This window comes from Brachyistius frenatus, unplaced genomic scaffold (genome assembly GCF_029030835.1).
Source record: "Brachyistius frenatus isolate BFR_SWC_R1_liver_20210118 unplaced genomic scaffold, ASM2903083v1 Contig_143, whole genome shotgun sequence".
NCBI lineage: Eukaryota > Metazoa > Chordata > Actinopteri > Embiotocidae > Brachyistius > Brachyistius frenatus.
The window spans coordinates 487,290-512,500 of NW_027210742.1; the positions used below are offsets into that span (position 1 = coordinate 487,290).

Consider the following 25,211-nt stretch of genomic DNA (forward strand, 5'->3'; position numbering starts at 1 on the left):
ATTTTATTGCTGATTCGTCCATTGCAGCTGCACTCCCATTTGTACTTTGCATTTTCATTTTATAAGTTTAGCTCACAGTTCATTTCGTGTTTAAACTTTCATGCTATCCCGAAAATCTGAGATTAAAATCGTCCCTTAAAAGTTATTTTTTTTGTTCCTGGCGCATCTGTTAATTTACTAGGTACTTAATTCATCATTTGCTCAATTCTATCAAACAAAATTCTACAATTATACGAGCGTGAGCACAAATCACAAATGTAAAAAAAAAAAAGATCGAGAGAACGAAGAGGGTTTGTGTTTTGTTTTTTTCTCGCTTTATTTTTTTTTGTTGCTATTATTCTTGTGGTAAGAAACAAGCAGCCACTTACAGACTCAACAGGTTCACTGTCCAACACAACAATAATCTACAAACACAGACAGCCACTGAGCAGCCACAGTGCCTTCAAAACAAACGGAAACCATCCAACAATAAAAGAACGTCGTAGTGGTAGAAAAAAACAGCACCAGTTTTAGTGAACCTCGTGGTGTGTTCAGGGGTGGGGGAGGCTGCGCTTCCTCCGTCTCCTGCTCATGTGGTGCCCGTCATGCATGGGTGTCCGTGTGGCACAGGTGATTCTCACATTGGCACATTTATTCTTTATTAACAACCAAAAAAAAAAGAAAAAGAAAGGAAGTAAAAACAAACATCCTAAATATACTTACTACACAGACAATAAGAGGTGATCGTGTATAAATATAATACTGCTGGGCAGGAATGAGACATCGTCAGGAGGTGAGAGGATCAGTGGTTTTTCTTCAGCCTGTGCAGCTCAATCTTCCTGCTCTGTGGAGACACACTCGCTCTAAAAAACCATCCCGATTTGTTTTTGTTTTTTTTTCCCCCCCGACAAGACGGGAAGTTTTCCTTTCATGATGCAGAGATGCTGCTGTAACTCAACAACTTATTTCTTTCTGTTTTCCTTCCAGGTCACTCAGGGTGCAATCTGAGGCCTCGTTTATGAAGTGAATGTTTGAGGACGGTTGTGTGTAAACTGTGCAAATGTCGATGTCAGAAATGAAACCATTCAGTGAACAAGATGCTGTAATTTCTACACATGCCTAGTATTTGGACAACGTAGACAAAAGATAATCAAATATTTCTGTCAGTGTAGTTTAAATCTAACAACTTTATTTTTTTTTTGCAAAAGTGGCAGCTAAAATGTTCTGTGTGTCAAACCCTATTTAACAGAATCTTGACTTCATTGTTCCTGATGTTTCCTCCTCAGTTGCCAAACTTTTCCATAAGTCTGTTAATATTTGATATTTTTCTTATTGTCAATAAAATCCCATAAAAAAAACCAACAACAAAAAAAAACACTACTCTCATACTGTAGTGTATTTTGAGCAGCAGAGACCGTCCTGCCGCTGTAACGGAGCAGAACAAATGTGTACTAATACCGGCTGAAAGTAGTCCTCAACAAATGCACCACTAAAAGTTTACCGTAAACTACAGAGCTGTTTAAATAATGCATGTTTGTGACCCTTTTTTTTTTTTTTTTTTTTTTAAGATTTACTTCTTCAATGGGAAGCAGTGAGAAACTACAGTCGCAGACTGACCGGTAGAAATACTCCGAAACACGTGAATGTGTGTTTTCATGGGATTTTCAGACAACAATAAAAAAAAAAAAAAGGGTATAACCAGCTGCATGCATCAAGGCTGCTGAGCCCTTCTGCACTTCAGGGACATTTTATTTGCGCTTTCATGATTTCACGTTTCTGATTCTCACGTTTGTGTATTAGCAGCAGAGTAAACAGAAAACTCTTCCCTCCCCGTTATCCTCAATCTGTAAATAAGGTGCTCTTCGTCTTCCCTTCGTGCACTCTGCGAGGTCTTCAGACACCACAGAGACGATGACAGTAATGCGTACATTTAGCTGCTGTTTCTGGGATGTATGTGTCTGTTTCAAGTCAAGAGGCAGTGGAAAAGTGTATGTAAGGAATGGATGCTCAGAGAGTGTAGCTGTAAGATCGCACGGCGTTTTGAAGCAGTTGGATTTCATCACCACACGGCACAATTCGTCCCTTAGGAAAAAAAAACACTGTTCGAGGAAACCCACGACGCAGCAGAAAGCCGGGTGCTTAAATCACAAACAGAATCCACACACATCTTCGTATGAGTCTAAAGCTATGGTGTCTACAGTGTACAGTATGTCTGTGCGCTCGTGTGTGCGTGACAGGGATTTAATAGATATTTCACTGAATCCACTTCTACGATTTTTTTTGTTTTTGTTTTTGTTTTTTATAATTTCGCTTCGACATCACTTCAGTCGGAACCATCAAAAACTGTACTGGTTTTGATCTTTCACAGTTTAGTTTTCTCTTCGCGAGATACAAGCGGGGTGAGAATGAGCAGACTTCATCAACGTTAGTGTGATCAGCTGGAATTTGGACGAAACATTTTGAAATCCATAGATAGCCCTTCACTCGCAGTGGAATTAATCAGATCAGTCGCTCCAATTAAGACACAAATTAAGACTCGTTAGGTCACTTTGGCGAATCACTGATCATCAGTCAGGTCGTCAACCAATCACAGACTCCTGCTTGAAATTTATTTTCCCTTCTTTGATTTTTTTTTTTATTTTTTTTTTTAAATCCTGTGATTAAAAAAATCAGTGCAGTTTTCCTGGTTGCTCAGAAATATACAAAACACAGACGCTCGGACGGGTTGAAGCTCCGGCACCGGCGATTACCAGATACCGCTGGAGCGGCCGCCGGGAGGGGCCAGGATCCGGGCCGAGGACCTCTTCGGGATGTGGTCATCCACCTGGGACCCTGAGAGGAAAAACACACACACACACACACACACACAGTTAATTATAAACGTGTTGTAACTCTTACAACACCAAAAAAAAAAAAATCACAGGCTTTCATTCCAGCCGGCCGACCTGAGAGGCTGAAGGAGGACTCGTGGAGGTCTCGGACTCCCTGGTGCACCCGGTTGCAGCCTTTGTTGGGAGAGTCTCCGTCTATGGGGCCCAGACCGAGCTCCTTCTTCGTGGTGTTCGCAACCATGGCCACGTCGCCAGAGTAGGGGTCCCTGTCTACCCCTTGGTAAGCCTGAGACTGGACGAGACAAAGGTCAAGAAAGAACCTCATTAAATTGGCAAACTACATACACACACAGATAAAGCATTAGGATTGTAATCTTGAACCATTTTTAATCCAAATCTGTAAGCAGGAACCTTGTTCCTGAATTACGGCGTTAAAAAATGTCCAGAAAAATCATAATTCTAAATCTATTAGACATTTGTGTGAAGTATCTACAAAAAAAAAAAAAACCAACAACAACAGACAGACACATGGGATACAAGCGTTAAATGAATAAATTGTTAAGTGATGAAAGCCTGACCCGGCGGACATAAACCGGAGCAGAACGGCCTGTGAGGCTGCGGTGGAGGAAGCTGGTCCAGACAGCAGCGGCAGAAAAACAGTGTCAGCGCACAGCATTAAATCTTTTATACGGGCCGTCAGATCAGCGCAGTGGGACACAACATGACGGGTGTGTGTTCGCGGGGGAGAGTCGGCCGTCGGCTGACTCAGCAGAACTCGCCGCCGGTTATCCTGCCAGAATCACTCCCACAAAACAGAGGCAGCGAACGCACCTTTTCTCTCTGGACCATCTTCTTGTAGAGGTAGTCGGGGAAGGTGCGCTGCGGGTAGAACTTCCCGGACCCCTCGGCGCACATGAACACGCCGTTCTCGCACACCAGCCGCCCCCGGCTGATGGTGACCAGCGGGACGCCGTGGCAACGCAGCCCCTCGTACAGGTTGAAGTCGCCGCCCTGCACCTGCGTGCTCACGGAGATCGTCCTGCAGCACGGAGAGAAAGCCAGATTTGTGTTCGGCGCGGCGCGGAGTCGTAAAGACGCGTCCGCGATCGAGGTGTCGGGTGTTTTAACGAGGACGGCGTACCTCGCTGCGTCGGGGTCCCAGACCACCACGTCGGCGTCGGCTCCGGGGACGATGCGGCCTTTACGAGGGTACAGGTTGTAGATCTTCGCGGCGTTGGAGCTGGTCACCGCCACGAAACGATTCTCATCCATTTTCCCTGTAACCTGCAGGCACGAAGCATTCAAAATATAAGGGAAAAAAGACAACAGTGACATTTTTAGTATATTATTAATCATTAAAACGTAGAGGATTTTTTTTTTGTTTTGTTTTTTTGGTCTTGTTTTGGCTGCTTGTTGTTGTCAATGTTAATTTAGTGACTTTTATTTCTTACAGCTAATATTAAAATAAGGCACAAAAAAAAAAGTCTAAGCAAACACAAACATTTCGACACATCAACGTGGACACGTTTATATTCTGTGACATTTTATTTATCATCAATTCAAGTAAGCAGTTTAAGGCAACTACTTCTGAGTTATAAATATACTCATCATTATTGTCATCTGGGCGGTGAGGTAGCCTTGAACAGGTCTGGTATATCAGCAGGAAGTGATGTGACAGATAAACAGCCTCAGTTAAATGAAGGCAAACAGTTTGTAGTTATTAAAAGGTGAAAATAGATTTCAAAAATGTTTTTAAAGGTTTTTTTTTTAACATTATATATATATATTTTTTACCTTACTAGTAAAAAAAAGTGATGGACATGAGTAGTGCCTTCCTAAAACACACGCTAAATAATTGAAGGCCGCGTGTACGTACCACTCCCCTCTCCCAGATGACACTCATCCTGTCCTGGACTCCGGCCACTCCGTGAGGGATCTTGGTGAAGTCCTCTTTGCCCAGAGCTCTCTGCTTGGTGCCGAAGGGACGGTGATCCGACGCCACGACGCTCAGAGTGTCACTGCAAACAGGATGTGCAGTTTGAGGGGGAGAGTTTTTTAAAATTTTTTAATTTTTATATCCACGACACCAACTTAAAATATTCACTAATCATTGGACCTGCTGCGTGATCAAAGTGACCTCAGGGAGCCCCGTTTACGCTCAGTAGCACAGGAAAAAAAAAAATCACGACGTACTTGCCCAGCAGGCCCATGAGGTAGCTGGGTGTGTTGGGGTCGAGGCGGAGGGGAGGGACGAGCACGTGGGCGGCGGCGTGAACCCAGTCCTGGTGGTAGTACTGCATCCCGTTCAGCACCGCGTGAGCTACCGTGGTCTCCGCGTGGACCACCTTGCCTGGAGAAGACGACAGCGCGAGGAGATGAGAGGTTCGTCGTCCTAATACTTTTAAAATCACGTTCGCCGTCTTTTGGTTCGCTTTCCTTTTAAGGGAAAGAAAACTCACCCTGCATCTTAGCAGCAGCGACCATGTCTCCGGCAGACATACTGGACACGTTCACCAGGTAGATCGGGCAGTGGGCCTGCAATCACAAGCACATCCGTCGATCGATTCGGTTATTTATCGATAACTGCACGCAGATTGAGACGTGAAAATCAGGTATTTTTTTGGTTTGTTTGTTTTTACCCTGTTGGCGATGGTGACGGCTCGGTGAGTAGCCTCAGACTCCAGCTGCATGCAGACAGAAGGACCCGGGTCAAATCACAACATCCTAATCATCATATTTATGCTTATGACAAATATATGAGACTGTAGACCAATTAATAAAGGGGGTTGGATCTGTGTGGATCAAATCTCAAATAAACTTAACATAGCTGGCTCCTTACACAATTAGAAGATGTTACTTGTCATAACAGCATCAGTCAGACAGGGATTTTAAATGCGGCGCTAAAGTCTCTCGTTCATACAAGTTTAGTCAAAATCAGCCTTCGAAATGTGCCTTTCATTGTGATGAAAACGACACCCGTGAAGCCTTAAACGTAGGTTTGTATCAACACCTTAATCGTGCAAACAAAAGAAAATGTGCAAGATGTGCCAGGAATCTGCTCTGTTCATCTTTAGCAGGGAGAAAATACTGAGTGTAATAACCTCCGCTGTTCATTTACCTCCTCTGGCCGGCTGATCTCGATTCCCTCCGGTCCACTGATGCCCAAATCTAAAGCCTCTTTGGCACCCTAACGACACACGCACACAGATTCAAAATTTTACTTTCACGACGGAGAGAATTTAAACACATGTTATGAAATAAAAGAAATTGGGAGGAGGACGTAAATTTCTGCGCAGGTGTTGCACCTCTGCCACCAGCTCTCCGTTCTCGGCGTGGACGCGAGCGATGGCCCCGATGTCCTTGCAGGTCTGCAGCGTCTGGTAGAGCTCCGAATCCCGCAGCATCATCATGTCCTTGTAGGCCATGAACATCTGGAAGGAGTTGACCCCGTGCTCCCTCACCAGGGTCTCCATCTCGTTACGCACCTGATCACAGAGAAGAGGAGCCTCACTCGGGGGCTGAGGCGCTCGCAACGCTGGGGTTTAATACTACGGTTTATCGGTGCGTTAGTTTGGTGAGTGTGGGCATGTAGAAAATGTGCGTGTGTTTGTTATATGGGGCATGAAATGAGCTTGGAAAGCAGCCAGAGTGGAATCACGTTGTGTTTACAGTGACTCTCACAGTCCCACAGAGACGTTTGGCCACACAGAAGAAAATCCATTTAATTCACTCGGATGACAGTGAAAAGAAAACGACACAGTCTGTCCTGCAAGTTAAAGGGTTTAAAGGTCATTACAAAACAGCAGTGTTATAAAACAATCTTATTATAAAACAGCCTTATCATAAAACAGTCTTATTGAAGCAGGGGGGAAAGGTCAAATGAAAGAATAATATAAATTATGAATCAGCATCACTTTAACAGTGTAACTGCCTGTGACACTTCATTTATTGTTTATGGTGATTATTATTATACTCATCTCCTCGTTTTAAAGGTATGGAAACATTCTCACTGTATTTCATATTGTTATAGAAAAGCCTCTTTAACTGCAGCTTGTGTATGAAAGTTACTAAATGAAGCACTTTTATTTAAGATGTCTCATCAGACATGCTGCCAAAACCACCACGATCAACATATTTATAGGATAACTACAAATATATAGTGTATCTTCCTCCATTTAATTAAATATGAACTGATTAGTCAACTGACAGAAAATTTGTCTGTGTTCATTTTCATAATCAAGGTGAACATTTGAGCTTTTTTTGTGTTTCTGCTTCTCCAGTGTGACGATTTGGTGCTTTTCTCTATTTTATATCACTGTAAACTGGATATATTTTGATTTTGGGACATTAAGTCAGACAAAATGACGTTAGAAAAACATCACTTTGGGCTCTAGGATCTTGTAAGTAAATATTTTCAGACATTTAATAGATAAAATGATCGATTAGTTATTAATTATTAGTTACTAACCTGCCAGAATTGACAATCAACAGTGCAAATATAACTTTAATGGCGGCTTTGGCGACTATTGTATCATAATGTTAAAAAGATGTCATTAACCACTATATTACAGACAATCCAGCACTCTGGCGTTAAGCGTTTTATCGTACGTAGGAAGCCGTGGCTCATGCACAAAGTCAGCCGATGATACAGTCACGGCATCAAAGCCGAAGGCTGAATGAAGCACGTTGACTCATAGAATCTGCCTGACGTGCCCACTGAGCATGTGCGCTAACCCAGATCCTGTAAGGTTTAATCTAGGTCATTAAACATTTCACCCAGAAATGAGAAATGCTTTGGTTGCTGTATTATTCATTCAGCAGAGATAAAAGCCTGAGAAGAGAGAAAAAAAAAAAAAAGGTAAAGAATGTTTCCAAAAGTGTTTTTTTTTTTTTTCCAGGCTGTTCATTGGCACGGTGACCTCTGACCTCCCGTTTTCTTTTTGTTTTTTACCTTCGGCCCCCACCAGGTCACCCCGACGTGAAGAGCGTAGTCGCAGCACGCCTTGGCGTCGGCCAGAGCGCGGCAGTTCTCGTAGGCGTCCAGCAGGGAGCAGTGCTGTTCGGGCAGCACCAGAGCCATCACCATGGTGGTACCACCCATCAGAGCCGCCTGGGACGGAGGAGAGGGGGACAAGGGGCGAGTCAGAGAGGGTGGAAGGAAGTGGGGGGGGGAGAGAAAAAGGGATGGCAGGATGGACAATGACTCCACTGTAAAGCTCATAGACTCTGTTTGTCTGCAAGACAATGGTCCTTTCCTTATGAACTGCTGTCTCATCATCATACAGTCTACTATTTATTCACTTTTAAACATTTCAGTTAAACTCAATCGGCCGTTCAGAGTAACTTTAAGATTGTAGCTATTGTTTTATTCTCCTGTTTTATGTACTACTCAGTCTAAATGACCCGAATCAGCACTCTCATCACTGATTCGTCCACTCAAACATCACCAGCTTAAACAAATCTTACAAAATTAGAGATGAAGCTTTTTGTAAGAACAACACTACGAAACCTTATGTAAAAAAAATACAAATTAAAAAAAATACAAATCCTATAACTACTCCTCAGAAAACTCCAAAACAATTTTAATCTTCCTGAATCTTGTGCCTGGTTTTCACAACAGCTCCATGGAGGCTGCAAACTGGAGGAGAGAAGAAGAGGAAGTACGAGGAAGAGGAGATGATGATGAAGAAGAGATGATGAAGAAGAGGAGAGGCTGGAGAAAAAGGAGAGTTAGAAAAGCAAGAAAACTGATGTAGTGAAGGGAGTGGTGTGTGTGTGGAGGGGAGGGGGGGCTCGTCTCACTCGCCTGAATGGTAAATGCACTTTTGTGTAACCATGACAACAGATGGTGCTAAGCCATGCCTGTCGCACGTCCCCACCCTCCTCCTCCGCTCTTTATCCACAATCGCACTGACAGTCGCCCGTTCAATATCCTCTCACGGAGTCGAGCGGGAATATTTGCGAACGTAGGAGTGATGTGATGGGAAAAGGCAATAATGGTGATATAAAACGGGGGATTAACACCTGCAGTCTCCCTGCACTACATATATTAACTCTTTCTTCAATTCATTTTTCATCTCAGTGGAGTTACCAAAAAAATTGTATGTTAAAAAAAATGTAACATTAAAATCTCCGTCGCTTCTACGACGTCGCCTGAAAGGAACTCGACTAAATTCCTCCAGACGTGTCGCAGACGGAGGCGGGTTCGTCTCTCTGAGTGAAAGCTCCGCCGGGGCCAATCGGCTATCAGGTTTCCAGTAACCACGGAAACCAGTCTGGATCCTCTGCAGCGTCAGCGTCGACAGTGTCTGCATATATGTGTGTGTCATTAATCACTGTCAGTACATGTAACGTACGTACGCGCGCACGTGTGTGTGTGTGTGTGTGTGTGTGTGTGTGTGTGTGTGTGTGTGTGTGTGTGTGTGCGTGTGTGTGTGTGTGTGGGGGGGGGGGGGGGGGTAATAAGACACCCAGCTGGGGATTGTGGGTTTTACGATGTCTGTCTGTCTGTCTGCACGGCCTAAATTAAAAATGTACTGTCAGTCCGCTTCTCTTAAGACGGGATGGAGAGAGACGAGGAAAAAAAAAAAGGTAAAGGAGGAAGTTGTGATCGTTTCCGAACAGCGTGAAAGGGTTTCGGTGTCAGACTCTATTTTAAGACGGAATAAAAGAAGCTGTCTCGATAGTTGAAATCTTTTCCACGTTTTCCTCTTTGTAGGCAACATCTGGAACTCGACTCTCCGCGTGAGCATCTAATTTTAGACCGCTCCGAGGTACAAATCTGCGGTTCTGATGAGACGTGTTTAACTATTAATTAACACCAAACACATCAGGCCAAAACTGAGGCAGATATTATAAAACGAATGCAAAAAGCTTAAAAGATTTAGTGTTTTATAAAATGGTGGACTCTTCCGGTCTCTCTCTTACCCACCACGACTACGTAAGTCGGTCCCTCCAGGAAATCGCAAAATCAATTTGAATAAATCGATTTAAAAAGATTAAAATATTTCTGTGATGCTCAGCATGATTATTACCAAAGCAAGTGATTACGTATTTATTCCTTTATCAGGTAGTGTTTCCCCAAAAAAAAAAAAAAAGAAGCATTCTTCTTTCTCGACTTGCAATTCTTTACATTTCACATTTCTTGGCCGTATGTTTCTGAATAGAAATGAACCAATAAAACGTTGTGCTGAACGTAAACAGCCATAACATCTCTGGCGTGATCCGACACTGATTATTTCTGCGGTCGCATTTCATCTCCACGCTTTTAATCTGAAAGCTCTCGTGTCGACACAAACACGCTCATCCTTTGATTCCCTCAACATATTAGAGATCGCTGAGAGCGGCGATGAAGCTGAAACCCCCCTAAACAATGTTTAATGTTTACCTCCCCCCCCACCCCTCACCCCCGGTCTCGAGGGGAGGAGAGGGTGCAGGAGGGGGGGGGGACTATTGAGTGTGAGTGAGACACGACTGATGTCGAGAGGATGAGAGAGTCTCTGTATGTCAGACGGATTACCAGCGGAGCTCCTCTGATCGGCCGTTATCAGCACCGCTCGTACCGCACATTACAGCTGAACACCTTCATCCTCCTCCTCCTCCTCCTCCTCCTCCTCATCTTTTCAGCCTGCAGAGACATTTGAATTATCTCCACGCTGCCTGCTGGGATAGATACTAGTGCTTTATAAAAAAATTAAAAATAAAATTACAAATCTGGCCCGGTCAATTTGATCAAAGTTAAGTTTAGTCAACTTGAATCTGTTGGTATTTAATAGTACACACGCTGTAGTCGTAAAAATGAGTGTTATGATGCATTTTAGTCGACAGTTCAAATTGAAAAACCTGTAATACAGTTGTTTGTTCAACTTTTATGAATTTATAGGTTTTAAATTACATCCTTGCTGGTCAACTACATAACTTATTATTATTTATTTCAGCTTGATGGCATAAAAAAACCCAAAAGCTGAATATCTTTAACTATTCTGATGCCAACTCAAATCTGTTTAGGATGTCTCTTTTTCCAGCTGGAGGATTTGTTACATGTAAAATAAACTTACTGGTCTTGTCGGAGGTTTCTTCCTGTTAAAAGCGAGTTTTTCCTTCCGTCTGTTGGAAGTTCTGTTGTAAAGGCTTTACGATGTTAAGTGCCCTAAAATAACTTTCTATTCTATTTTCCACCGTTAGACCCTGTTATATAAATCGGCCGCCTACAGCAGGTCAGAGGGGCGATGAGACGGGAGGGGGTGAAGCAGCAGGAAGAGTGGGGAGGATGAAGAGGAGGAAGGACGGAAAGACGAAGAGGGAGCAGAGACTGTTACCAAAAAAAACAAAAAACAAAACGGTGGGGGTGGTGGGGGAGGGTCGATGTGGAGCGAAATAGCTTTTGGGGGGGTTCATCGGGATTGCACATGAGCCGTTGCCGCGGTAACGTCACCATAGAGACTACACAATACGACCACTATCGTGTGTGGACATACTCTCACGCACAGAGATTTTTCACGCTAGGAGCCCGGAGGTCGGGGGGGAGGGGGGGTTAGTTGCCATGGCAGCGAGGGCATCGGGTAGAGGGGATGGTGCTTGACTGAGCCAACGTGCAAAGCTGTGGTGGGTGGGTGGGTGGATGGATGGATGGATGGATGGATGGATGGATGGATGGATGGATGGATGGATGGAAAAAAAAAATGATCACGATACTGTTACGGTTTGTTAACGACTCGACCGTCCGTTCGCACCTCGCTTACGTTACAAAACGGCGGCCGCCACACTTTTACACGCCCGGCCGTCGGAAATGAACCCACAAACTCAGAGCAAATGAAAGCTGAACAGCTGACTCTGTGTGTGTGTGTGTGTGTGTGTGTGTGTGTGTGTGTGTGTGTGTGTGTGTGTGTGTGTGTGTGTGTGTGTGTGTGTGTGTGTGTGTGTGTGTGTGTGTGTGTGTGTGTGTGTGTGTGTGTGTGTGTGTGAAACTACTGACAGCTGTTTGCTTCCTATAGGACCGGCGCGAGATCACATGTGGTCATTAGTGTTGATGAACGGATGAATCTGAAAGCAGGGGTGAATATTTGACTAATGACAAGATAAGACAAGAGTACGAGAGGAAATATGTCGGAGTGTGACAGCTGTCTCCCAACTCTAAATAGGTTTATTCACAGGCATGCTGACGAGTCCGGTCGTAGCAACGCCTCGTGTGTGTGTGTGTGTGTGTGTGTGTGTGTGTGTGTGTGTGTGTGTGTGTGTGTGTGTGTGTGTGTGTGTGTGTGTGTGTGTGTGTGTGTGTGTGTGTGTGTGTGTGTGTGTGTGTGTGTGTGTGTACCTTGGTCCCACTGTAGAAGTCGTCCTGGATGCTGGCGTTCATGAAGGTCTGCTGCAGATGCACACTGGTGTCTATCCCGCCCGGTAACACCAGCTTTCCAGAGGCGTCAATCACCTTCGCTCCACCTGGTATCATCAGTTCCTTTCCAACCTGCCACAGATAATTTGAGCCGTTTATTGCCGAGTGAAATATTTGTGACAAATTTTGAAGAAATTCCCTCAAAACGTTACTGAAACATCGCGTTCACGGGCATGGGTTAATGCAAGGTGACAGTGACCTTGACCTTTGACCTCTAAACACCAAAATCGTATCAGGTCTTTGTTGGTTATGAGTGATTGTTTGTGCCAAATTTGAGCAGATTCCCTCGAGGTGTTCTTGATATAATTGCGTTTCACAAGAACAGGATGGACCGACGAGGGGAACGCGAGGTCGCGGTGACTTTGAACTTTGAACTTTGACCTTTGACCACCAAACTGTAATCACTTCAATTTTGAGGCCAAGTGAACAATCGCGCCAAATATGAGGAAATTCCATCCGGGCGTTTCTGAGACATCATGCTCATGTGAACTTGTCGCATTTTGGGCCACAGTGACCTTGACCTTTGACCCTTGCGCCCCCAAACTCGAGTCAGTTCATCCTTGGTATGAAGGGAATGTTTTTGCCAAGTTTGACCAAATCCCTTTCAGGCGTTCCTGAGATATCGTGTTCAAGAGACAGACAAGCCGAAAAGGCGAAGACATTAAAGGTTATTTTGTATATTTATGTCGGCAAATCGACGGTTCTTTGATTTTATTTGGCACTTAATACCACGACCTATTAATGATAAACATTTTCTTTTTTTTATTTCCCAGAGTGGACATGAGCACCTTCTGATATCATCCCATCGACGATACTTCAGAAATGGACAAAGCGTACCATGAAGCTCAGGAGTGTTTTCCTAGTCGGAGTACGGCTGAGCTTTTCCAGGTTTCCCGGCCGACCGCATCCTCTTCCCACAAACTGATGCTTATCTCCACGGCAACACCGCGTGAGCTAATAGTAGCGTTCGCTATCACCGAGTGCTCCACTGCATCGTCGTGGAAATGAGTCCCACCGACGGCTGGTTGATACGCCGGACGGTGAACAGTGAAATAAATAGACTTTAAATTTCAACGTCACGAGGATGTGAAATTGTAATTGTGCGGTTTACCTGCTGTATGATGCCGTTCTCAATGTAGACGTCCGCTTCGTGCGTGAAGTCGTCGTTGACCACCTTCCCTCCCTTGATGAGGATACGCATGGACCCCATGTTAGCAGCCATAGTCCTACAAGAGGGACAAAACAAAAAAAAGCAGGACTTTTAAAGGGTTGGACTTTCACAAGGGATCCTTAGTAAACGTTTGAAGTTGGGAAAGCTTTGAGGAAAAACCAACTGAATGACCAAATCTATAACGTACAGGAGAAATAGTGTCTTTTCAGTATTTGTTTATTATAACAATGGGGGGGGGGGGAAGAAAAGAAAAGACTCAAATATAATAAAAACCTTGGCTTTGTACCGGTGTAACTAACTGCAGGAATCCTTCAGCCAACAAACATGAAGGTAAACTTAAGACGTAATACTCCAGTACAAAGTCCCACATGCTGCAGAACTTTAATTGATATACAGGAATATATATGTTCACTCTAAAAACTGAGCACGAACGTACGAATGTATTTTGTATTTTGTATTTTGTGCTGAGTCACACGTTTCAGTTTCTGCCTCTTCGTCTCGGAGGAGAGAAAAACTTCCTCCGAGCTTTTAGTGTGTCAGCTGGGTCCATGAAATATTAAGTGAAGGATCTATAATTCACAAATCCATTACGGTATCCGGGGTAACAGATCTGTGCAGGGAGCCGGTGGAAAACAGAACTTTCTGAAAGTTTTTGCTTATTTACCAACTTCCCTTTCAGCCAAATGAAGCTTGAATGAATGAATGAATTTAGAGGAAGATATCTGGTTTTAAACATGCCAGATTGTTTTGCAATTACTTCGCAAAACATGACTGTGGAATAATCGAACGTTAGTTATGTTTCTGGTGGAAATTAATTGGTTCGTTGATTTAGACGATAACCGACTTGTGACAACTTCATGATAATCAATTAAGCATTTAAGTCAATTTTTCAAGCAAATATTGACTGACTTAATTATTCCAGCCTTTCTTTAATATGACAGTAAACTCCACGCTGTACTTTTATAGACCAATTAATTCGTCACAAATTTACCAGCCGGTTATTGGGTGCGTTAATGTCGCACGTTATTGTTAGCGTGTGGCTTCGATTTCTACAAATACGTAAAAAAAAAAAATAAAAAAGTGAATTTTAATGTTCCCACGAGACCTCTGGGAAGGAGACACTAACTCACTAATTAACCTCGATTCAGGCATTTCTGCTGCACCAGCACTTTGTTTTGTTTAGTTTTTTTTTTTTTTAATGACTGCCTGGTGGTCATTATGTGCATAATGATTACTTCTGGTTATGTTAATTTCAGGTTGTGTTACAGCCCAGTTTGGATGTTTCATAGACACATGATTCTGATGTTTCACTCTCAAAACAGTTGATGTAACATTCAGCTGTAAAGTTGAGGCTTGTTGTTGGACATGTGCAACATATTCATGTATTTTGTCTTTACGCTGCACTGCAACGTTCATAAATTGTATGTATTTTAGCTCTTTTTTTTAAATGTTCTTTTAATGTTTTAATCAGTTTTTAACTGTTTTTAAATGTCTTTTTTTATGGTGGTTTTTTTCGCTTCATGTTTTGATGCTTTTCCAGAAAATGAACATATTTAAAAGTAAACTGCACATTAATAAAAGTGTATTTTGCCCCTTAAGTTTGTGATACTATCAGATAATTATTGAAAAAGCAGCCTGTGTGAAACCTACTGGGATCAACAAACTGAGAGGTTCCTCTACAAACATCTCTCTGTGAATGTGTCGTATTCTGCATGGATGGAGGTTCGCAATGTGTTTGATGGTGGGACACAATAACTCCCAGTCACACACAATCAGCTCAGAGCCATGGAGGAGAATAGAGGGAGGGGGGAGAGGAGAGGGGGGGGAGGGGGAGGGAGAGGAGAGGAGAGGAGAGGAGAGGAGAGGAGAGGAGAGGAGAGGAGAGGAGAGGAGAGGAGAGGAGAGGAGAGGAGAGAGGGGAGAGAGAGGAGAGGAGAGGAGAGGAGAGGAGAGGAGAGGAGAGGAGAGGAGAGGAGAGGAGAGGAGAGGAGAGGAGAGGAGAGGAGAGGAGAGGAGAGAGGAGAGGAGAGGAGAGGAGAGGGGAGAGGAGGAGAGGAGAGGAGATTCGGAGATGTTTGTAGAGAGGAGAATAGAGGAGAGGAGAGGAGAGGAGAGGAGAGGAGAGGAGAGGAGAGGAGAGGAGAGGAGAGGAGAGGAGGGGAGGGGAGGAGAGGAGAGGAGAGGAGAGGAGAGGAGAGGAGAGGAGAGGAGAGGAGAGGAGAGGAGAGGAGAACAGAATACTGAGCAGAGAAAAATATCTCCAGCCTGAAAATTGTTCCACTAAACGAGCCCGATGGGACGGAGAAGGATTTTGAAAAAGTTTCAAGGAATATATTAGCTTTTCATTCCCGTCGGTTCGTTTACTTTTTAAGTAATAAAAACATACAGTAGCTGATCAATTCCCTGTTCCCCATGCAGATCAGCGCGGATTTTCAAAGATCTAATTATTAAAGAAGAAAAATAACAAAAGAGCAACTTCTGAGAAAGTATTTCATTCTTTTGGGGTTTTTGTTGTACGCTGAGCCGGCTGCAAACAGAAATCATCGTGGGATCAGGTCCGACTCCAAATCAGGTTCAGAGTCCACTGATAGAAGAAGAAGGAGGAGGAGGAGGAGGAGGAGGAGGATGAAGTGGTTGTGGTAAACATGGTGGTGGAGGGGTGTGCAGTATGTAAAGTAGTGCCCCAAAGGCCTGGCAGCCACAAGAAAAGATTGGTTTCCCAGGAGACGGCAACTGGAGTGCTTTTTTGTGGGGGAGAAAAAAAAAAAAAGAGCCACACACACACACACACACACACACACACACACACACACACACACACACACACACACACACACACACACACACACACACACACACACACACACACACACACTTCCATGTCATGGTATGGCGTCGCATACTAAAGCACTGTTTCAATTTCAGTTTGCAACTACAAACACAATTGCATGTTTGTTTGTGTCATTTAAAATAAAAACTCAACCTGCCTGACCTCCTGACCTCCTGACCTCTTGACCTTTCACCTTAGCGCCCCCATCAGGCCAATTAGTGCAGTTGGAACTATTTACTCTGGTGAAAGTTCATTATTAAAGATGTTGCTGAAGGTTTAAATATTTCTGAGTGCTTTATTATTTTTATTTTTTTTAAATGTTCCTGTTTTGGGGAATTTACTGCTGTTTATTTGCATCTCACTGGGAAACAGAGCTATTAAGTCTATTAATCGATTAGCCAATCAACAGAAATAATCTGCAACTGTTTTATATAGTAAAATAAAACATTTTTCATGCTTCTGGTTGCAGCATCTATAATGTTTATTTTCAATGTTTTACATCATCGTAGACTGAATAGTTTTTGGTCTTGGACTTGATAATTGGATAAAATGAGATAAGTAACGATGTCACCTTCAAGTACCCAAAACTATAATGGGAATATTTAAAATGTTCTGCCATTTTATGAACTAAATTATGAACTAATTATCTTTAAATTAATCGCAAATGAAAATAAGTGTTAGTGCATTCATATTATTCTCAGTGTATCACTACATTTATATAAGCCTAATATAAAAAAAATAAAATATGAACAATCCCTTTAATCTTTTAGTACAATCTAAAAGCGTTACGAGCGGCAGTCGGTCCGGTGCCAAATCAAAGGTCTAATCGAGTTCTGCTGGCTTTTTATCTCCTTATATTAAAATGATTCACAGTCTCTCTAACACAGGAAATAAAATCTTGACAGTTTCAATCAGTTTAGTGCTTTTGGCACAAAGTCCTGATGTGGTTACTGCCAAATAAATAAATAAATAAACAAGGAGGCAAGAAAATACGAGTAACAGGAGAAAAAAATAAAGAAGTTGACCGAAGGAGTGAGATGGGCAAGAAGGAGAAAGATGTCTACGAGAAGGTTTGGCCTCTATAACTGATGTTTAAAGATTTTCCAGTCAGCTCTGTCCAACATGGCCCACACACTCCTCAGTGTGTGTGTGTGTGTGTGTGTGTGTGTGTGTGTGTGTGTGTGTGTGTGTGTGTGTGTGTGTGTGTGTGTGTGTGTGTGTGTGTGTGTGTGTGTGTGTGTGTGTGTGTGTGTGAACGCTGACTAAACAGACACGCAGCTCTCTGTGTTTGTGAGGATTGTAATCATAAGGAAATTAAGGTCAACTACAAAACCAAAAAAACAATTTGACCTCGTGTGAAATTTACACAGAAAATCCATATTTATGAATGAGATATGAATATTATGGGATGAAATCACCATTTTGGTTTTTTTAGAGAGCGACAGAAAAAGTTTCTTTTTAAAAAAAATTTTATTCTAAAAAAATGGAAATATCTTCAGTTTATGGTCATAAATGACAAAGAAAAAGCAAAACCGTTACACGCTGGGACGCTGGAAGCAACAGATATGTGATGTTATTGCTCGAAAGAATGATGATTAATTGATTGGCGAATTAGTTGCCAGTTAATCTACTAATTGGCTTCGTCATCGTCATCCCGGCAGCGCGGCCGGCGGGATCGTTTCTCTCCGTGGGATGGACGATGCCGACGAAATGAGTGATCACGAGGAGATTTGGAGGAGACGGAAAGCTGACGTTCAGCCTGCAGGCAGTTTTGTCTGTTAGATTTATAGATATAGATAATATAGATATATAGATAATATAGATATATAGATAATATAGATATATAGATATAGATATGATAATATAGATTTATAGATATATAGATAGATAATATAGATATATAGATAATATAGATATATAGATATGATAATATAGATTTATAGATATAGATAGATAATATAGATATATATATACTGTAGATATAGATAGATAATATAGTTCCCTGTGGGTGACTCTGTTCAGTCTGTTAAATCAGTGATTTCTTTTTTTTTACGCCCAAATATCCATTAAATTCTGTCTTTCTGCAAATCGATGGGAAATCTCACAAACGTCTTCTGTGCATGTCTGCAGTGTGTGTGTGTGTGTGTGTGTGTGTGTGTGTGTGTGTGTGTGTGTGTGTGTGTGTGTGTGTGTGTGTGTGTGTGTGTGTGTGTGTGTGTGTGTGTGTGTGTTTTCTGCTGTGTCATGACTGGTATAACAGACAGACACGGTCGCAGACACACGGTCACACACCAGGCAGCATTTCTCACACACCCTGGGACCAGCTGCTGCTTCGCACACACACACACACACACACACACACACACACACACACACACACACACACACACACACACACACACACACACACACACACACACACACACACACACACACACACACACCCTAATGTTTGCCCTCTCTCCATGCAGTTTTTAAAGGGGTGTTAATTAATAATGAATGAGGAGCAGCAGGAAGAGTCAGTTCTGACTCTCAATGTCACGCAGACACACAGCTACATCACAAAAACAGCATTCAGGAATAAAACTGGTCGTTGGTTCAAAATGTACTAAAAGCTGAAGGAACATTCCTTAAAAGAAACCAAATAACTTCTCAAAAGCAAAGAAAACATGAACTCTGATACTGAAATGAAATAAATGGGCTTCCTGACTCTTGACTGAAAAACACATCCGAAGCTTTCAGTTAATGCTTTCTTCAAAAAATATTCAAAAGGATTAAACTCAAACAAATCTAGAAGTAATAATTTTCCACAATACATATATAAACTGTCTAAATCCTCCAAACATGTGACGCGGTGGGAAACAGGAGGGCCGAGAGATTAAAGCCTCCAGACCGACTCTCTCTGTTCAGAAACAAGTTTCAATTTGACATGTCAGCCGCTGACGTCCCCAGATGTCTGTTTGTGGGCCATTTGCTGACTACATGTGTGGCACAGAAATATTAACGTGTGTGTGTGTGTGTGTGTGTGTGTGTGTGTGTGTGTGTGTGTGTGTGTGTGTGTGTGTGTGTGTGTGTGTGTGTGTGTGTGTGTGTGTGTGTGTGTGTGTGTTGTAAGTTAGAAGAAAGGAGGAGACAGCTGCTGACTTCTGCTGGATCCGGAGAGTAATCGCCAATGGGGAGGGACGGTGTGTAATGTGTGTGTGTGTGTGTGTGTGTGTGTGTGTGTGTGTGTGTGTGTGTGTGTGTGTGTGTGTGTGTGTGTGTGTGTGTGTGAACAGCAGAGCTATTTAAAAAGCCTGAGCAAACGTGCATCAGACATATTTACAGACGTTTGGAGATAAAAATAGACATTAAACACACACACACACACACACACACACACACACACACACACACACACACACACACACACACACACACACACACACACACACACACACACACACACAGAGTGAGGTTTAAAGAGTTGTGGGTGCTACTGGGGGCTCATGGATGAACGAGCCGTGAGTGAGTCACACACAGATAAACAGACAACACAACTAACTAGGCCAGTGGAAATTAAGGGCATCGCTCTCCACGTCTCCACACGCACTCTCATGCTTTTATTGTGAAAGGGACTGTGGCGTGTCGTGTTTAATCGACCTTCATTTGAACTATTACCAGTATTTGGTTAATAATCCGACCTTTGACCTTTAGTCGGACCGATTTCTTGACCTTTTCCTCTCGTGATCACAGACTGAACGTAAAAGCGTTCGTAGCTTCCAGGTCAGAAAAAAAAATGCGTCCGATGAGGAAAGTGCATTGAGCTGCAATACCGCCGAGTGCCACTAGAGGTCGGCTCCCAAAAAGGCCTCCATCGACTCCCGTTTAACTTTTCTCATGAAGTCAATAAAACAAGTTATTTTGGTGCTGTTAGCTAAAGTCGCTTCTTCTTATTAGTTTTCTGGAGGTCCATCTGTTTTTTTGGGGGGGGGGGGGGGGGCGTGTCCGTTTGATTGACAGGTTTCCACTATCGGTGGGCGGGGCATTTTGTCCTCGGGTTTCCAATCAGATCGAGTCGGATCCACTTGGTTGCTGCTCGGTTGTGACACCTAAAGTCAAATATTTCAAATATGGGAGAATTTGAATGATATTTATCATTGATCGTATTTATGTTCTTCGGTGGATAAATAAAACCTTTATGATTTCCGTCATGTGTCCACAAGGACACACTTTACATGCCCTGCAACCAGCACAGACCCAGATATACTGTGTCCTCATTCACACACATGCAGGAAGCGTGTTCAGTCTGCACATACAGTAAACAGCCCTTTGCTGCATAGACAGATTTTTTTATAACTATAAATTTATAACACCCCCCCCCTCCCCCCGATGCTCCTGGCTGCGTAGATGAGGAAAAAGTGTAATTAAATATTCAGCACTATGGTGATGAGGGCTGTAATGATCATTGACGGGCCCCCGGGGGCTCTTTGTGGTGTTTTAGGGGTTCATTGGGTGGTCAAACAGCTACACCCAGACATATATTAATACGTCATCAGTAAAGTTAAATGCAGCCCTGTTGTCACGACCACCGTGCAAATTGGTGTCTTCTTTTTTTCATTTGGCGCTGAGACGACATCATTAAAAGAGTACCAGACGAAACTCAAATGGTAAAAAAAAACAACTAAAAAACATAGTGGAAATAGGAAATTTATGTTCGTTTCATTCTGCTTTTTTTTTTTGTGGTATTTTTTTTTGTGTACAGATGAATGTAAACGATTCTCACGATTAAAAGAAACACCACCTCAACAGGAGACATATGAGCACTTCAACAGACGATCATTGAAGAGCCCCAGTTCTCCTCTGCAACTATCCTGCAAACTCCACATGCAATAAGAGGTTTGAACCCAGAAACTTCCTGCAGGGAGGCGACACTGCAAAACTGCCGCTGCACCAGCAGACGACTCCATCATGATGTAATAAGTTGCAGTCGTTTTAACAGACTGAAAGATTCAGCCACGAAAACAAGTGCACAGACGCATGTTTGATGGCTCATAGGCCGACAGTTACGTCATCTAATTAGCATCCCCCCCCCCTAATGTTAATATTCAAGTCGCCGTGCTGCACTTGATGGACCCCCCCCCCCCTCTGCCCCCACCTCCTCACACCTGTGAAGGTCCTCAGCATCCTGATCCGTGAACCCTCCATCACACAATGCAACAAAGGAGGGATTCAAATCACCTGTTCACATGACGGAACCACGGACTGCACACACACACAAATATATATATATATATATATATATATATATATATATATATATACACAGAGGGCTCGTTTGTATGCGACTACGGACCCTCCTCTTCATCATCACCGTGACTCGATGTATTTGCCACAAAACAAGGAGAAATAAACTATAAACGGAAAACGGACTTACATAACAGCCAACACAACACAAGCCTTATTGCACTGATGGCACGCCAAATATACGCGCGCACGCACACACACACACACACACACACACACACACACACACACACACACACACACACACACACACACACACACATCTCACCACCATATCTCGTTGCTGAAAGGAACCAAATGCTTTAAAAAATAAAAATAATTTTTTTTTTCACCGGATTTACGTGAAACTCATTCTTTTTCGTGTGTGTGTGTCTTCATTGGAAAAGAAAAAAGTCTCCCGTTTAATGAAACCCATTCAAACGTAAAGGGGGAAACGACATCACTGGTCAAATAATTATTATTTTTTTTTAAATTCAGCAACAGAAACCTCCAACATTAAACTAAAACACTGCACCAACGGAAGATGGACGGACGTTAGAGCTCGGCCGTTAAACGACAGCAAATGCACATTTTTAACACTCTTAAAAAAAAATAATAATAAAAAAAAGAATCCTGGTTATAAATCTAATGTCTTTCTGTATTTAAATAACATTTACAGTGTAGAAAAGACACCCTGACATGTTGATCGTCCTGATATTTCGGGGACTCCTTACCCTTTCTCAGCAGTCCCAGGTCCTCCGGCAGGAGCGTCTCTCCGATCCCCCGCACGAGCCGAGTGCGCGAGGACAGCTGGCACAAGCTCGAGCCGCAGATGCCTCTTCGCCGACGGTTCGGCAGCAAGCCAATCAGCAGCCGTTCGAACTTAGAGCGACGGGAAAACTGACCAATGGGAGAGCAGATGTGACCGTAGAAGGCGGGTTTTTTTTGGGTGTTTTTTTTGTTTTTTTTTACGCAGAAGACAGGGGCGTGTCTCCTGCCTCCGGAGGCGTGCTGCATTCAATTGCTGTCGTAAATTTGGGTAGTTAGTACCTGGTTAACTGATAACCCGACTAATTATACAAATGTAAATGTAAAGAATCATTAAGAATAATCAGTGGGGCAACAGTGAATAAGAGGTACATAAAAATGGTAAAATATGAATCCCAGCCAAAGTAAATATCTTTTTCATGATTGATATAAGTTGAGTTTTAACTGAATGCTTTTCCAACAGATTTGTTACATTTCGAGTGTATTTCTGAAGCCCATTACTTAAAAGTTTACACTTCATGTGGATTACAGGAGAAATGTTACCTATTCATGATATTAACCGTAACTGAACCATATTTACTCATTAAATAATTTTTTTTAATTTTTATTTCTATCTTTTATCTGGCAAATAAGCTGCTCAATTTTGCATGAGGCCATAACATTGTGCTGTTAGACGCTTGTGGGCTAACATATTAATATTTGAACAATTGCTGATTAATGTCTGAATAAATCCACGAGGGATGAGTTAAGGAACAAACATGAAAACCTAATTAGTCATTAACCCTCTTACCTCTTAGCCTGTTCCTCCAGGAGATCAATACAGTCATGCATTAACTAAAATTATCTTAGTTTTCAGCTCAACAATGCAATGTCTGGTTGGGTTTGAGCGCACATTTGAAACCTAACCTGAACTTTTGTTTTGTTTCCGCTGCTCCATCTGCACTGTTTGATCCACAAAATGAAACCCTACACATAAAATAAATAAATTAAAATAAAAAAAAAAAAAAAAATCCTCTCGAGTCTAGTTTGGTGTCATTTCTGATCCCGAGCACTTGAGTGACACACTTCCAGTGACAAGAGCTTACATGAAGCACTTGAAGGCATCAGCGTGGGGCTGAAGGGCCTCAGCATGGCGACAGGGGGCGTCCTCCTTCGGCAGCCTGGCTGTCTGCTGCTGAGCTGGGAATTCAGCAGAGGAATATCAATTAGCAGCAGAATCATCACAGCTCCCGATATCTTTATGTGTAGAATGACTGAACTATTATTATTATTATTATTATTATTATTATTATTATTATTATTATATATACCTATTATTACCATTATTCCAGGTAGCAATAAGTAATAAAGAGCTGATGAGGCTTTTGAGAGCAATTTATGACTTTCTTTGGAACTTGACATGATGAAACCATTATAAATCCGGCAGGTGTCGCCCTGGTAATTATATGAAATGTGGTGTGTGTGTGTGTGTGTGTGTGTGTGTGTGTGTGTGTGTGTGTGTGTGTGTGTGTGTGTGTGTGTGTGTGTGTGTGGAGAACTCACAAAGTTGTTTTAGAATAAAAAAAACCTCCCAAAACAGAAAAAAAACAACAACAACACACACACACACACACACACACACACACACACACACACACACACACACACACACTGGTTTGTAAGAACCATTTTTTGGAGCTTTAAAACCCTCAAAACTCAAAACTTTCCTATTGGTTGTATGAATAAAAAAAACCTCGCACACGCTGACGACTGAGGAGGAAAATAAAAGAAAGAAATTCATATAAAAAAAGAAAGCAAAACAGCAGCTGAATTTGGACTTGAATTTGGAGAAGTTACACCCCAGGCGGACGAACGCGTAGACAACACAGAGCTTTTAGGCCGAAAATCACAAGAAACAGCCCTTTTTTTTTTTTTTATTCACGGTTCATTTCTTACATTGTTCAAGTACAAAGTTAAAATGCCTTTTTAATTAGTTCATATTCATACAAGAGTAAAATAATAATAGTGCCTTTTCATTACTACGACAAACTTAAATACAGTCATTGTAAAGACAAACTTGATTTATACTCCTAACAATATATTTTTCTTATTTTCAGATAAAATTTTAGCACCTTTTGAAACACCAACATGACCTCCTTTTCCTAAAAGCTCATCTTTCATTAAGTCCATGAGATGAGCGTCTGCATGCGCCACAGCGTTGTGTTTGTACGTGTCTCTGTGTGTGTGTGTGTGTGTGTGTTGTCAACAGTGTGTGTGTGTGTGTGTGTGTTTGTGTTTGTGTCTGAAAGGTGTAATCAGTGTTTTAAAACAGCGCATCACTCAGCCTAAAAGCTGTCGATAGGCGAACAGAAACCTCATCACCGCGTCACCCGTCAGTTAAAAATGTCGACTCTTTTTCCTCATGCGTTTGTCCCACTGCACCCTCAGACGGACACTGGTTGAAACAACACCGCCGGAACAACGCAGAAATTAGCTTTAAAAAAAAAAAAAACACCCTACTTTGAGCTGAACCAGTGGTTTCCAGAGTATTTTCTTGCAATCTCCCCTCCTATTTATTTATTTATTTTTTAGTTAAAACCGATAAATATGATGATAAATACTCAACAGCTGAGACCGATTGGGACGTTTGACAAGTATTAAATCATAAATAAAAAATATTGGACAGATTGCATTGGTAATAGTTACAATTACATTTTGTCCCACGAGGAACATGAATATCTGTCAGAAAATTCATGGCCACTACTTCTGGAACCCGGTATCACGCAAAAACTGTGTAATGCACCCGTGAGTCCACAACAGCACACAGGATCGCGTTTGGTCACGTCGTGACATAGTACGTAGTTAGTTTTAAGGAAAAAAACACGTGGTTACGTTTAAGGTATAAAAAAACAAACAAACAGGTGTTTGGGATTAGGAAAAAAAACCTACATGGTTAGGTTTCAGAAAAAATACTATGCGGTTAGGTTTAGGGAATAA

The 25,211-nt window shown here is 42.4% G+C and overlaps 1 protein-coding gene across 1 annotated transcript; it reads right to left on the reverse strand.

Annotated features, from left to right (window-relative positions):
- Nucleotides 1–291: 291 nt before the first annotated feature.
- On the reverse strand, nucleotides 292–22,208 carry LOC138630863 (dihydropyrimidinase-related protein 5-like). Its single transcript, XM_069715479.1, has 14 exons — nucleotides 22,202–22,208; nucleotides 13,313–13,427; nucleotides 12,124–12,273; nucleotides 7,762–7,920; nucleotides 6,116–6,295; nucleotides 5,929–5,997; nucleotides 5,450–5,494; nucleotides 5,270–5,345; nucleotides 5,004–5,160; nucleotides 4,687–4,828; nucleotides 3,952–4,094; nucleotides 3,642–3,849; nucleotides 2,925–3,102; nucleotides 292–2,811 (listed from the first exon to the last, which is right to left on the reverse strand). The coding sequence occupies exons 2-14, from the start codon at nucleotides 13,421–13,423 to the stop codon at nucleotides 2,726–2,728; spliced, it is 1,704 nt and encodes a 567-aa protein (XP_069571580.1). The 5' UTR covers nucleotides 13,424–13,427; nucleotides 22,202–22,208; the 3' UTR covers nucleotides 292–2,725.
- Nucleotides 22,209–25,211: the final 3,003 nt, after the last annotated feature.